General features: G+C 38.8%; 2 protein-coding genes across 2 annotated transcripts in view; one reads left to right on the forward strand and one right to left on the reverse strand.

The window, feature by feature from the left end:
* Positions 1-2606: 2606 nt before the first annotated feature.
* On the reverse strand, positions 2607-4948 carry LOC138039143 (coiled-coil domain-containing protein 124-like). The gene is made up of 2 exons (XM_068885327.1): positions 4705-4948; positions 2607-3260 (listed from the first exon to the last, which is right to left on the reverse strand). The coding sequence occupies exons 1-2, from the start codon at positions 4861-4863 to the stop codon at positions 2754-2756; spliced, it is 666 nt and encodes a 221-aa protein (XP_068741428.1). The 5' UTR covers positions 4864-4948; the 3' UTR covers positions 2607-2753.
* The window catches only part of LOC138039141 (vacuolar protein sorting-associated protein 33B-like), a 32559-nt gene continuing 22452 nt past the window's right edge, over positions 4894-15000 (forward strand). Inside the window, exons 1-8 of the mRNA XM_068885326.1 lie at positions 4894-5044; positions 6870-6950; positions 9271-9332; positions 10121-10170; positions 10725-10792; positions 11427-11472; positions 11951-12045; positions 12891-12995. Coding sequence (XP_068741427.1) covers positions 4970-5044; positions 6870-6950; positions 9271-9332; positions 10121-10170; positions 10725-10792; positions 11427-11472; positions 11951-12045; positions 12891-12995 — 582 coding nt within the window. The 5' untranslated portion in view covers positions 4894-4969. The remainder of the gene's footprint in view (positions 5045-6869; positions 6951-9270; positions 9333-10120; positions 10171-10724; positions 10793-11426; positions 11473-11950; positions 12046-12890; positions 12996-15000) is intronic.

Consider the following 15000-nt stretch of genomic DNA (forward strand, 5'->3'; position numbering starts at 1 on the left):
CTGAGTCATCAAGGAAATGTTAGGGAGATTACCACAATATACAGTTCTTGCCATTTGTGTGTGCCACATGAACTATATAAGGAACGAAACAAAAAAAAAAGAACTGGATAGAAACAAGACAGGAATAAGCGACCAAAAAAAAATTTTTGCACGTGTGAAAATACTCATTACCATTGCTCTTCGTTTCTTTTCAGTCCCAGTCCTCTTAGGTAAGAATTCCCCGATATTTCCCCCGGTATGTCCCCAGAGGGGTAGGGCAGAGGAACGAAAATCTTGTAATTTCCCTACCCCTTAGAGGCGCAATTATGGCGTAATCTCGCGTAATTGCCCTAGTAATTTCACCACATGTCCCCACTATCCCTGGGGGTCGGGGGGTGGGGGAAACAAATGACTAGTGCATAACATTTGGGTGCTTTAAACAAACTTCTGAAAACACAAGCTACTGAGATTTCCCCATATTCTTGACATTAGCCAAAATCAAAATTTGAATGTAAGATCGGAAGCATGTGCAGTCGATTGTGGTGGGTCATGTCTATTACCCGGGGTATTGATACCCAAAATAAAACGTCACGTACACGTCGTGGAAGGGAATCTTACAGTCATAGTCACAGCCTTTGAGTCGAGTACTTTTCTTGTGGGTTGTCATTGATCATCATTCAACCGCATATGTTCAGTCTTTGACCACCAAGTCAAATTGTTCTTCAACGTCTTCAACCGTTGAGCGAAGAGAAAATCAGTTCCCAATCTAGATCACGAACAGTCGTCCTTATTTCCTCAGAGCCACGCACGACGAGTGACATTATTATTTTATGCAAATTAGGCGGGGCGTGTCACGCAATCGCGCGCTCAACTGTGTCATTGAAAAATAAGAGACTGCCCCCAGTCTATTCTCAAGCACGACAATAAATTTAAATTGATATTTGCCCAGCTACATTCAGCATTTCTGAAAAGGATACTCTTTTGGTGAAAAGGGGCCAGAAATTTGAGAACAGAAGTTTAAATTCAAAGAATGAAGTGACATGCCATTGTTTTGAAATTATTCATTTGCTTATAAACATGCTAAAGATATGCACACCTTCCTTCGCTTTTTACATACTTTCACGCACATTTCCGATATTCTCTTTCTTCAAAAATTTGCAGCTGTTTAAAAGAAAAATACCAGTCACTGCTCCCAGTTTCCATGCCAGCACTCACTTTCTCACTGAAACTCCTAGTTTTAGGAGAACTCATAGCGAATAAGTGTTTATAACACAACGGCAAAATTTTCTTGTCACTGTCGAGGCACAACGAAAACCAGTTGGGCAAACGGATTAAAAAAGCACTTGTTCGCTCGCATTTTACAGGAAAACAAACAAACAAATCAACTTTTTTTTTATGTCCAAAAGAGTACAGATAATTGTTATTTAATTCCAGTTGACAATAAAAATTCGATTTTCATTTCTGAAAAAAGGAAGAACCGATTAAACCACCTTTTAAAAATACGCATCCACTTTAAATATCGCATCCGTAAAAATAACAAACAGTTTAGTGCCCAAGGAAAGAAATTGTGTGCTAAGTATGAGCTATTACTGGTATTCTGTTTTGTCATTGTCGTTCTCTTTCGCTCAGTCCTTTCATTTCTGTTCTAGACATAGGTCCTCCAGGCATTATGTAACCTTATCAGAGCTTCTAAAGATATGCCAAAAATTGCAATACAGAGAAAAAAGTGGGTCTAAACAAATTAAAATAACACTCAGCTTTAAGGTTACATCCCGCCGATGCTTGACTTGAATAACTGCGTAACCACCAGTGTGGACCACAGATATCATGATATGTCAAACTGGATTGAAACCAGCGAAAAATGCTGAAAGAAAACATCTTCCAAACTGTTTTCCACCTCAACAAAAGCATTTGACTGTGTAAGAACTTTCCTTGATATATAGTATGGCTGTGATATAGTATAGCCGTGTACATGTAGCTGCGTCGAGCCACAGAAAGCGCGCGAAAAATGAAGCCTCGCTTATGTTCAGGTGAGTTCACCTAGGTTGAGCCTGCAATCCCATCGAAAACCAGTACCTGGTCAGCGGTTAACTTAAAAAAAAAAAAAACAGCTGAACTCTGTGAGCTTAAGCTTGAGCCCATGATATGGTCATGTGATAGTGGTCAGCGGATACCTTGTTCTGACAGGTGTAATTAATCAAAAGATGGATGTCCAATATCAAGATGTATGCTGTAAACTAGCTAATACTGGTCACATTGGCATACATGGAGGGTGGACGGACGGACGTATGTACGGACGTTCATGACGTCATCGTTAAAATTGAACAAAATTCCTGTTCAAGATTTCAAAATGAGATTGGGATTGAATTATTATGAAACATCTATTGTTGGAAGAGAGATCAATAATTGATTGAACTCTGTTTTCTGAATCTGTGGTTTTCTCATTGGACTGCAGCCACCCAGTATGATTTTAAAACTCAAACAACAAAAAAATATATTTCTGAATTAGAGATCGATAACCTTTCTCAACCATGCATTGAAACTTGACCAAACAAGGTGATATTTGATATAATTTCTGGTAGATGGGTAAATTTTACCCTAAGGCTTTTAATAAAATATCCACTGCGTTTTATCTTAGATTTTAATATTTGAATAATTGCTCCAACTAAGGGGCCATTTATGTGGTCATATGACCCTTAACTTACTGTACAACTGCAGAATTTTCCCTTTTCAAATACCACCACATTACTCATCGCACAAAGCAAAAAATTAGTCTAAGTTCTCTTTCCATATGCCATGTTCATAGGGTTGTCTGGGGATTTCATCCACTCTTTCCTAAGCAATTGTTTCAATTGTGATAACCTCATGTTAGGGTTTTCTTCTTTAAGCCGTGGTAATTCTTGCTCCTCAAAGGCATTATATGCAGCTTTCATTCTTTTCTCTGGATGCCTGTCCACTGGTATCCCAGCAACATTCAATACAGCTATGGCATCTTCAACTGATCTAGCTTCTATTGCTCCTTCTGCTGCCAAAGCAGCTGCAAGCTCTTGATTAGGGTTTTCCTGAAGCACGTCTTCGGATTCTTCCTCTTTTTTCTTTTGCGCAGCATTAGCAACTGCCTGTGCTGCCTTCCTCTCACGCTCAGCTTGAATATCAGCCACGGTCACCTTTGTACGGACACTGCTTGCCTTTGATTTTAATAAACTTTCTTCTGCCTTGAGAGCTTCTTGGTTAGCTGCCTTTCGCTCTGCAGCATCAAGACGTTTACGGTCTTTCTCTTCCTACAATTAACCAAAATCACTGAAATTAATGTTATTTCTTTATTAAAAGATACAAGAGCTTAATGCATGAGGAAGGGGGAATAACGCAGTGTTTTGCACAGGGTGTTGGCTTTTCATGTACGGCTGTAGATCCTGCTTTGACAGCCATATGTATTTGTCCTTCAGGTGCTGTGACTGACCACATTGTAACTTGTTTGTCTTTCCAGTTGAGTTTATCCCAAAACAGTCTCCTTCCAAAGTATTTCAGTTGCACCCCTATCAGTCTGAATTTTTCAATGCCAGGCCATTTACATGTACCGGTACCTGCATTTATTGACAGAAACAAACGTTCTATCATCCAATGTGCAATGGGGAGGTGACTGATGCCATAGCTCAGTTTTGGAAACATCAATTCTGAACCCATAAAGCCCGCCGCACACTTGAGGAAAGAGCTGAGCAAACTGCCTCGTGAGGCGGTTTGCTCAGCCGCTTCCTCACGTGTCCGGGGAAATTGTGGTGAGAAAGTCGCCTCATGAGGCTGTGAGGATAAAATCAAACATGTTTGATATTTTTGGCCTCGCGAGACAAATTCCTCAATGTGTGCGGCCATCGTGAGAATCGAGCTGAGCTTGGTTTAATCAAGCATCCAATAATAATACATGGCATACTCACGTGACTCCAGCAGTTCAGGATGGTGTTGCAGGAAGAAATTCTGACGTCACTGAAGTCACGTGAGAATGCCATGTATTTTTATTGGATGCGTCATTGACCAAGCTCAACTCAATTCTCACGATGGCCGCACACAATGAGGAATTTCCCTCGCGAGGCGAAAAATATCAAACATGTTTGATTTTTTGCTCACGGCCTCGCGAGGCCAATTTCTCACCAAAAGTTCCCCGCACACGGTGAGAAAACAGCTGAGCAAACCGCCTCGCGAGGCAGTTTGCTCAGCTCTTTCCTCACCGAGTGCGGCGGGCTTAAGTGGCCACTGCAAGAGAGCAGCAGCCTAATTATAAAAGAATGTCCTTTGCATCCAAGGCCACAAGAGCTGATGCGTCATCCGTATCCTAGAGTTCCGTCATAAGAGTATGTGAGCTGTCCAGCCTCTGAGGAGAAAACAAGCTACAATAGGCAAGACTGCATGAGGCTCGCAGTTCTGTACCATTTGTGCCACGACTTTCCACACTCACTTTTGACCTCTCCTTTTCTTGTAAATTGTGGTGATCTCTGAAGTCCTGACGTAAGCATTGCATAAGCAATTATTCAATTATTCTTTTACGATGCTCCCACATTCCTTTAGCAAGTCTGAAGGGTATAACATACATTGTAGTATGTCATACTCACGAGCCATTGGAAACCGCACTTCCTTGACTTAAACAAAAGCATTTTCTTGAAGAAATCCAAAACAGGGACATGTATTTTAAACATCTAATTACACTAAGTATAAGTTGTACCATTAACCTACTTTTCTTTGCTGTTTTTTGACAACATGTTTGTCGTTGTCTTCCCAGTATTTATCCTCTTCCTCTTTTTGTTTTCGCTCTCTTTCGGCTACTTTTACTGCTTCTCTGCGAGCCCTAGTTTCTTCAGCCTTTGAATTAATTCCTTTGAATTTTTTAGGCATTCCAAACAAAAGCAGTTTCAAGCAGTGTTCCAACGCAAAATTACTTGAGGAGCCACTAGACACTAATGAAAGGTGACAGTTTGGTAACCTGGCCTGCGTAGCAAAGATGGCGGCTCAAAGACCGAAGTTTGCTGATCTGAGAATTATTACAAGAGACCGCTTGGTGGACATTCTTGAGTCGGTAACTGAAAAAAAAATTTGTACCTCGAAGTTTTCTTTCTGCAAATTGATCGAATTTGTCGGTTCAACATTTAACAGTAGCTCTCTTTCTCTGTGGCTTAAAGCTTTAATAAGCTTTAATTATGTACATGTAGCTTCCAAATAGGCCATTTTACAGTTGTTTGCTCAGTGACCTAGCCTATGAATCGCTGCGAGGCTGCTGGTGACCTTGTATTGATACAGACTTCACTGCTTTTATCATGTAAATTGTGTTGTTGTAATTGTAATTAATCAGCCTACATTAACATAAGAAAAGCACAATGGTTTGTATCAAAACAGGGTGACCGGCAGCCTCGCTTCTATTCTTAGGCCAGGTAACTTAGCTACAACTGTGAAATGGTCAATTATGAGGCTCCATTGCTTTGTCATTCGATTGTTCTTTAACGAAGGTTTTCTAACGCTTTATGCGCCGATTAACTCGAAACTTCAACATCCCCCCTCCCCAGGCATTTGAACTTTTGAAGATTGGATCGTTCAAGTTCCCGCCCCCTCGGGCCAAAATTTTGTTCAAATGCCCTACCCTACCGTTGCATTTGTCTGTCATACCCTCCTAAAGAACAATCGTCATCGGCTCCTTTCGTCTTTAATGAGATAATAAAGACCTTTTGAAGACCTTTTTTGTAAGCCATTGTCTCACAAATGCTATATCTCCTCCTTTAAACTCTTCCATCTTGTCCAAACACGAGTTTTATAGCTGTTAATAATTTCAACGCCCGAAAAAAATAATCATTTGAAACCTGACTCTTGCGGGTTCAATTTTCCCCACCCCACGCAGGTACAGGTCAAATTCCCCACTCCCCGGGCACAGAAGATAGTCAAAAGCCCAGGGTCTGCCCAGGAGGGGTGGGGGGGGGGGGATGTTGAAGTTTCGATTTGATCGGCACATTAATTAGAAAGGTCATTTTTTGTTAGTTCCTGTGATCTCACGAACCTGAACGTTTGATATGATAGCTAGGAACTGTGTGTGGGCTGCTTTAATTGGGCTGAGGAGAGGGGTGGGTACAAAACAAAGACCAAAGACTGAAGACCGAACACCCAAAAATGAAGACCCCTTTGAATTTGTCTTGACATCACTTGAAACTAACTGGAACATGATTCTGGACTGAAGAGGAAACAAGAAACATTAACATTTGCAGTTTTCAACAAGTTTGACCAGGGTCTTCGTTTTATAGAAACACCAGTGTGTTGTTGTGTCTTCTATCTACCAGCAGATTATCACAACTTTTTAATACCAAACCCATCACATTTAATGTCACATATTTTTCTACAGACACATTGTTATGAAAATATGAGCCGCATCTTAATCATTCAATTAAAAGGTGAATGGTAACAAAACCATTCTTCGTTGTCTCTCGCATGAATTGTCATTATCAGCTGCAATTTTTTTTAGTTACTTTGAAAAATGCTAACCGTAACAGAACCAATGTTCACTGTTTATAAAATTTACCACGTTCAGTATCAACTGCAACGACATAATTAACAATTATAGTGACTTAAGGATTGGCAAACCGGAACTAAGCTAATTCTAAAATTAAAGTGCTGGAGCATAAAGTGATTAATGAGGGGAAGTAGGCAAAAGCTTTGTAACAGGATAGCATTAATCCATCGACTCCCGGGGGTTCCCCATTGATGTGTAAAATCGTCTGGCGTTAGACAGAGTAAAATACTAAGTACACTGTATGGCCAATTTAGGCGGGTTTAGGGGTGAATGATTGATTGTCAAAGGACCTCAAAAGCAAAAAGTTTATGTTTTTAACGCTAATTGACTTTCTTTCTTTGTGTTTTAGGTTCCAGAAATGAAAGACCTTGTTTTAGATCCTCAGCTGATGAAACCTCTGGATCATTTTACAGGGGCATCATTCTTAAAGGTAAGCAAACAAGAGTTAAAGGGTTTTATGCTGTATTTATCTAGTTATGTCTCATGGTCCATCCTATTCACAGCTTTGTGCTGAAATATGAAGAAATAAGTATTTTATGAAGAACATGACATGGATTTAAACTAATGTTCTTGATTGTTGACTGCATGCAATTCCTTGATGCAGATAATCTTGAACCCAATTATTGCAACTTGTTTTATGTTTTATTGCAACCTTCTTTTCACCTTTTTAAGGACAATGTGCACATGTCAGCTCATCCAGGTAGATGTAACACAGATTATCCGGGACTCTCCTGGATGCAGAACGAATCTCCTGGTCTCCGGCACGGGTCATCAAATCTACCAGATAAAAATGACTTTGAACCTTTTAAAGGCTTTGCTCCATTGTAGGCTCAAATGGCATCCACATTGCATTCAAGTCTGAGTTTAAAAGATACATGATTTGATACAATGTAGAACTTAACAAAATGGTTTTCTTTATCTCTGTTGGTTATCACGGCCGTTTAGCTGATTGTTTGATTGGTAGCCGATTGTTTGATTGGATCTCTGTCTAACCACTAAAAATTCTCAACATGCCAGTAACTGCCCTGTTTCCTTGCAAATATCCCAGTTGAGTTTCTTTGTATTCTGAAGGAGCTGCTGAGGGATTAGTCTGAAGTGTCAGCCGTTTCCTCCCCCAAACCCGCCTTGCCCCTTTGGCAGGTTTGGCAAGGAGACGGAGCCCTGACACTTCAGACTACTGGGGGATGGGTGGGTGCATTTTTTTGGGGGAGAGGGAAGGGAGAGTGGGTGGGTAGATCTCAAGAGGTTGGCATCTCTGGCAACAGTAAAAATGGATATGGTAACGAATCCAATTCTACCAATGTGTCAGCCGATCATTGGCCAACTGTTGGTAGACTGTTGGCTGACAAGCTGACTGACGACTATTGTCAAATTACACATCATGCGACAGTTATATGTCAGCTACATGTCAGTTGCCTGTCAGTGATTTGAACACGTACCATCATTTCTTTTATTTTGAGATAATAATCTCAACAATAATAAATTATTATTCCTTCCTAGTCCCATACTTGTTTTCAAAGTGCAAAATGACCAACAGCTCTGTGGTCACGGACTCTCACATCTACAGTAATTAATCTTTTTTTTTTTTCAAGACAGAATTTACAATTAGACCCAAACCGTTCCTTAAGTCTTCGTACCTTTGCAATGTTCAGAGATGGATGAATAAATTTTGATGTGGCATTGTTGGTCAGGTGTCATATTCATTACTCATTTCTTGTTTACGATGAAAATTTATTTTGTATCTGGTTATGTCACACTTGAACTGCAAACACTCTAAGAACTGTCCATGAACCAGTTTTATGTGTCACTAATTAATTTCTGTATATTAATTAACTATATCCTGAAGTGGGCAAAGGATATCCCTCCAAAGGATACAAAATTGAAGATGACATTCCAAAGACAGTTGAATGACAATAGCCAAGTTTTAAACCACTTTTAAACCTGTTTTAATTTATTCTTATTTATTCATTCTCCCAAATTATGGCAATGAATGGAGGACTATCGAAAAGCAAGGTTACATGTAATTAAAAAACAAGACTTTAAAACATGCAAGAAAAAAAAAAAACCCAATAAAAACCCAATGGAAAACTATACTCATCCCCCTCCCCCCCCCCCCCCCAAAAAAAAAAAAAAAGAAGAAAGAAAAATAAGAGTTGACAATCAGTTTATCCACTTCTGGAAAAAATTCACCACAGCTAAGGCTAATGCTTTAAAGGTGACAACTCACAAATCTTTCCTAGTTTAGTTTAAATTCACCTTTGTCAACTTGTTTGATAAAACCAAATTGTACTTAAAATAAAACAATATAGAGTTTATGTTCAAGAGCATAAATATGTTTTGGGCCTGACTCAGACGTATTATAGCTCATGCCATTAGGTGAGGGTCAAAATGAGCTCTGACAAGAACATAAACTGTGTAACTACATTTGTATTATTATCACTTTTGAGGGCATTGGGAAAATAAAAAACTTAAAGAAAAAACTGCAACACAGTCTGAACAATCATGCAAGTTGAATGGCTTTTATATTCCCGCAATGAAAATACACCATCGAGGCAAAGCTGGCTGAAATTACAAAATCATGCCAAGAAAAGTTTCATAAAGCTTATTTCTAACTGTTGAAATTATTATTGTACATTTGCACAATTTCATACTTTTGATGGTTTATTTTAGTGGGCGAAAATACATACTTCAGTGTTATGACATTTTGGTATAATGCATGTACACTGTATGCATATTTGTTCATCTTACAGGAACATGGTGTGAACAAGATATTTAAATTAGAAGGTGATCGACTTGATGCAGTTTGTGACAAGTATGTTAATGAAGTCTGGATTGTCTATAAAATAAAATTAATGATGTCCATGTACATGTAAATCAAAGTTATCTATGACTTGGCATCAAACAGACATGACCAGATGGTTTCTGAAATGCAGGATAGGTCTCATCAACCAACTCCACATAATCATGCAACCACCATTAAGGAGATGTCATAGTAAGGGATCCCTTTTTCATAGGTAAAGAATAACACTTTCATTCCATTTTTAAGCAGCAACCATGCCAAGGAAACTACTTCTTCTGTACCAAAAATCCAAACATGTCATAAGTCATATTAGGATGTTTTCTCACTTGCAATTGCATGTTGTTAGCAATTTCATCCTTGATGAGCAGAGACATAAGAGAATATGGGAAGACACGTGTCTGTCTTTTGAGTGTGTAAAGTTTGTATGAAACCCAGCTGCAGCTTGAGGAGACCTCAGTGCAAAAATTAAATCAAAATACGAAATTACAGTACATCATACGTAATTAGCTGGCCTTGTGCCTTGGTTCCACATGCTGATCGATAAGTTCATTGATACCCTTGCCACTTCTTTTCAGTTATTTGTAAAGTCACCAATTCTGTCATTCCCAACAGCAACTGAAATAACTGGACTAAAGCCTTCACTCAAACCATCCCAATCCCTATTATAATATTAACAATAAAATATTGATTGTACATTGCATGGGTTGAGGCTTGTCAAAGCTACATGTGAGCTAAATCAAAACCAATAGTTTCACATCAAGTAGACAAAGCCTTAAGCTGACAAGACGTTTTTTTTCCAGGCGGATCTATTTGCTGAGACCAGAGTTATTACCCACCAAGTTTGTAGCAGGTCAGTGATCAGTGATCAACTTCTGTGACAACCTTTAAACTGCTATCTGCAAAAGGACTACTCTAGAGTGCAAGTTGCTTCATTTCACAAGACCATGTTCTTCACTAAATTAATTCTGTACAGCAGAATCAGTGACACCTTAAAAAATCAAGATTCATTTGTGGCTCTAAAGCCGTTCCACATATTTTTTTAAAACTTTGAACTAAGTTTCATCTTGGCCTTCTGGTCACTTTCCAGCAATAAAAAATGGGGGTCTCTGAGTTGATTTTTGAGATATGAGCAACTAAAGACAAAATAAAGGGTGTTTTTGCATGGTTTTACAATGGCCATGGTGACTTATTATGTCAGCAATAATTGCTGTTTCATGTGGTACCATAACATTGCTACTACATGATACAGCGGCTGGCAGTGCCAAACGTTCTAATAAGAATGTTGCGTGACAGCTTTGAAACAGGTAATTGGAGCCACCTTAAGGGGAACCAGTTTTTTAAGTCATCCATCTGAAGTCCATATGATGCTCTGCTTATGTGAAAATATAATATTCTTTTGCCTAGATCATGTTAACAATGACAAGAAGAGTGGAAAACGCAGATCATATAAAATAGTTTATGTTCCAAAAAAGGTATAGGTGGAAAACAGTCAATATACATGTATAAGTGGCAATTTAATGCCTGAGGTGCCTTGGAGGTTATTAACGTAAAATTAATGTAGTTCCACCCCTCCAAGAATTCGCTTTATCATTAAGAAAACCTTAAAGAGAAATATGCTTTTCAAAAGATGCATTCCAAATCCTTATTATATGGTGTAATAAGCACTCGACTAAAGGAGGGCTGCCTTCATATTGCACACCACAAACAAAATGTTCTTTGTAAAAGTTAGGCTCTGAGATCGAGGTAGCTAACAATTTGGCAGTCACTTCTGACAACATATTTGAAATACCAAATTGCATTTTTGTCATTTTGCATACAAATCGTGTATGGTTTTCACCTACAATTTGTAGGTGTCATATCCAAACTTGACAAAGTATGATCATTGGCAAGAGATGTCCTGAGTAGGACTGCTGTTGGTAACACTGATTGACTGATGTTTTAACAACCTTTGTGGATGACTTCTTCGCTCAAGTTGCCGAAATGTCAGTTGATGTCACCAACAACAGGCTTTCTGAGGGTAAAATCTCACCTGGACAACTTTACAGTGTACTTCATACATGTAAGTTTTGATTTTGCATATTCATTGTATCTTTTTTCTTTTTACAGTTACATATCTGTGAGATGATTTTGGAACAGGAGGGAGTCTATGGAGGTACATGTTTTTAACTTTTGATGTAACAAGATGTTTCTACACATACATTATATATGTCGATAATTATGCATTTCATTAGTGCTAGTGAATATCGGATGGATTCTGTCTGACTGGTGACTGCCTGACTGGTGTTGATAGTGGTTGCAATATGGAGTTGGTTGCTGCAATCTTTTCCTATTCACCAGACAATAGTAGGCCTATACAAGACATGTGCACTCAAAAGTCTACATTGCCAGTTCCACTCCATAGCTGAATGAAGTTATTGTCTTTTGTCTGACTGGTGCAAGATAGTAGTAGTAACTCGCCCACTCCCTGTCCTCTTTCTCATGCACCTTCTTATTAATGGTATCCCTCACCCTAAAGTATTTTAAAAAGCCCACAGACCTTAAAACATTCCTTGCCCATTTTGAAGCAAACCCTATCAGGAACATTCAGGTACTGTAGTTGACTTTTGACCACCAGGTCTCTCAAATTTTAGATGTGTCACTTGATGAATTTCAGTTGGAGTTTATTCCTTTAGACGAGGATATTTTAACTCTCGAGTTACCTAGCTTTCTGAAAGATTATGTTTTGGTAAGTGACTGATATGGAACTACCCAGAATTATGCAATCTTCTGATCAAAGCATGAATTGAATCTGGCAATTTTTGCACCTGGTACTCTTGCTTCTTGCTGTTGGCAACTTTCATGAGTTTAATGTTACAACTGACCAAGGGAGAGACTCTGAATTCTTGTGCTGGTGCACTCAAATATCACCAGACATTTCATAAAACTACAGCCACTTAATGGCCAGAGAGCCTAGTCTGCGTAGCAAGTGTTTCCATGGGGTTTCACAAAAGAAAAAGACCAAGGTGTGGGCTTTCGATGTTTTGACTGAGGGGGGCCCTACCCACTCTCTTCATTTTTTGCTCGGCCAAAACTTTGAAAAGAACCCCACGGAAACACTGCTGCTAATGCAGGCTACAGAGAACCGATTTTGCTTAATTGCCAACCTTCAACCTACAGACTTTTGAACCGTTTTTTTTTTAAATGGAAATTTCCATTAAAAACTTCTCTTAGCAATCTGATTGGATAAATTTCAGCTTTGGTGGGATTTTCATATTTATATGAAAATTGCTCCATGCAATGCCTTTCAGTTGAAGGTGGGCCTTTAAGTAGAGATTGATTTGTACCCTCTTTGTGTTTTAGTGCTTTGAGAACACTGAGAACATTCTATTTTTGTTATTACCGGTAATAGGACAATCACATGAGTTTTGGAGGGCATATAGTTTATTTGTGGTCTGCAAAAAGGGCGCGTTTTACAGAGGGCAGTTTGTCATTTGGCGGCACGTATTGATGATAAATAAATAAATATTGTCTTCTTCACTATGCAACCATGATGAATATCGCAATCATAATTCTTGTTTTTTGTTTCTAAAGGAAGGTGATCAGACACCACTTTCTTTTGTCGCTCGTGCCCTTGCAACTTTGCAACAACTTTATGGTGCAATACCAGTTGTATATGGGCTTGGGAACTGTGCCAAGGTATGGTTTTTTTGGAATTTTTTTTTGGTCTATTGAATTGTTTATACCCAACTTTGCATGTGTCTGAGATGACATTCCATTCTGCGGGCAGTTGTGAAATTATGAGTGCACAACTTTTGAAGCGAGCCTTTATAGAGCCCTCCACCTGGCCTGGGGTGAATGAAATGTTTGTTTTGACTCTTCAAATCTAACTCCAGTTGCTGTTAAAGATGGAGCATGGAACAAGAAAGTGTTGATGGAATTAATGGTGTTGAGTAAAGCAACTCCATTTTACCTCTGAAATGTGATAACCCTTTTTTTCTAGTTTGAAAGGACAGCATGTTTCCTTTGTTTCACTTTGTCTTCAGCAAGGATTTACACGCTACAACCTCAAAATGAAAAAAACATGTGATATATTTACCTGGCCTTGGTTGTTTGAAAGGTGGATAGTGCTTACCATGGGATAAATTACTATCCAGCGGATAAACACTAGCAAAACCAATTAATTTTAGTTATCCAGTGGGTAATGATTTATCAACTGCATAATTACAGGGGCTGCAGAGTACGTTTGAAAGTGAGGTGGGGGGGGGGGGAGGGGCCTAAGTCTTGATATATGAACAAGTAGTGTAAATTACTAAGTCTTTGATCAAGCCAAAAACAACACTGTAAGAAAAAGTCGTCGTCGTCCCTCTCCATGATCCCTGGCATACATAGCACTATCCACCCTTTGAACAACTGGGGCTTGATCATGTTTAATGCTTGCCTCATTGCACAAAGCATACAAACTATAGCATCTACGGTATATTTCTGTAAGCTGTCTAAGCTATTTTAAAGTTGGAGTAATTAAATCAACCTCGTTCCCAGGGTCTCTTTGTTGATGAGAAGAGAGACCCTGGTTGTGGCTGGTCATGTGGCTCTCCTAAACAAACATTTTCCCACTGGGGTAGAGTCTTTGTTGTATTTTGACCCACAACTGGGCAAAAGCGTAATTGTTGACGAGGCAATTTTTCATTAAATAATCTTTACATAAGTTTCAAAAAGGTCAAAACAGCTGATTTTATATTCCCACAGGAGATTCCCACAAAAGTGGTCAAGCTAAATACAACCTTTGATGTCAAGCGGCGATTGAAGTTCGCAAAAAGATTTCGTTACTAGCTAAAGTTGCTTCTACTGTACAGAACATACACTATCATAAAAAATACACCACACACTAGGTTTCCTTGATAAAATGTCTCTTTTATTTCCCCGGTGCTAAAAATATACATCACATAATTGGTGTTATAAATTAAATGGTAAAGCCTGGTGTGCAGTTGCAAAAAATATAACAGTGACAATGTACACAAAGTTGTTTGAAATATAAATAAGTCAACACTGTCTACTTACTGTACAAGCTTGTGACTTATGAATCACTTTGTTAACATTTGAAAGAAAAATGAAAATCAAAGAACAAAATGAAATATCTGAACAGGTACAGTAGTTTGAGGTCGATACGTGACATAAACATATGACATGTACACCCACTAATCGATCGCACAGCATGTTTGTTTCCCATGGATAAACCATTCTCTTGTTTCTTTCATGACAAACTTTCTTTTCTTTTAACATGTCATTAACTATTAGTATCCTTCGTTATCACTCAATTTGACTGCTCACTAATGAATGGAATCTGGAATTTCTCACTGTGGCATGCAAAAATTAGAGCCACGCAAGTAATTTATTTTCTATTGTGTCCGATCGATTTGACAACAACTTTTTACCTTTCAAGTTGTATTCCATGTGTAGTACATTCAATACCTTGCCGTGAAACGTTTTGTCAATGGTCATCTGACTCCAAAATCAAATGCGTTGTGATTCCCTTCCTCGCGATGATGATAAGGCCTACACTGCCACCCCTCCCCAAACACACATATTAAAAATCTCCCAGATTTTGGGAGACACATGACCAGCCCCAACCAGGGTCTCTTCTCAACCACAATGGAGATCCTGGAAATGAGGTTGTGATTCAATCTGGAGAATTCATCTGATA

The sequence above is a fragment of the Montipora capricornis genome, chromosome 2 (genome assembly GCF_036669925.1).
Source record: "Montipora capricornis isolate CH-2021 chromosome 2, ASM3666992v2, whole genome shotgun sequence".
NCBI lineage: Eukaryota > Metazoa > Cnidaria > Anthozoa > Scleractinia > Acroporidae > Montipora > Montipora capricornis.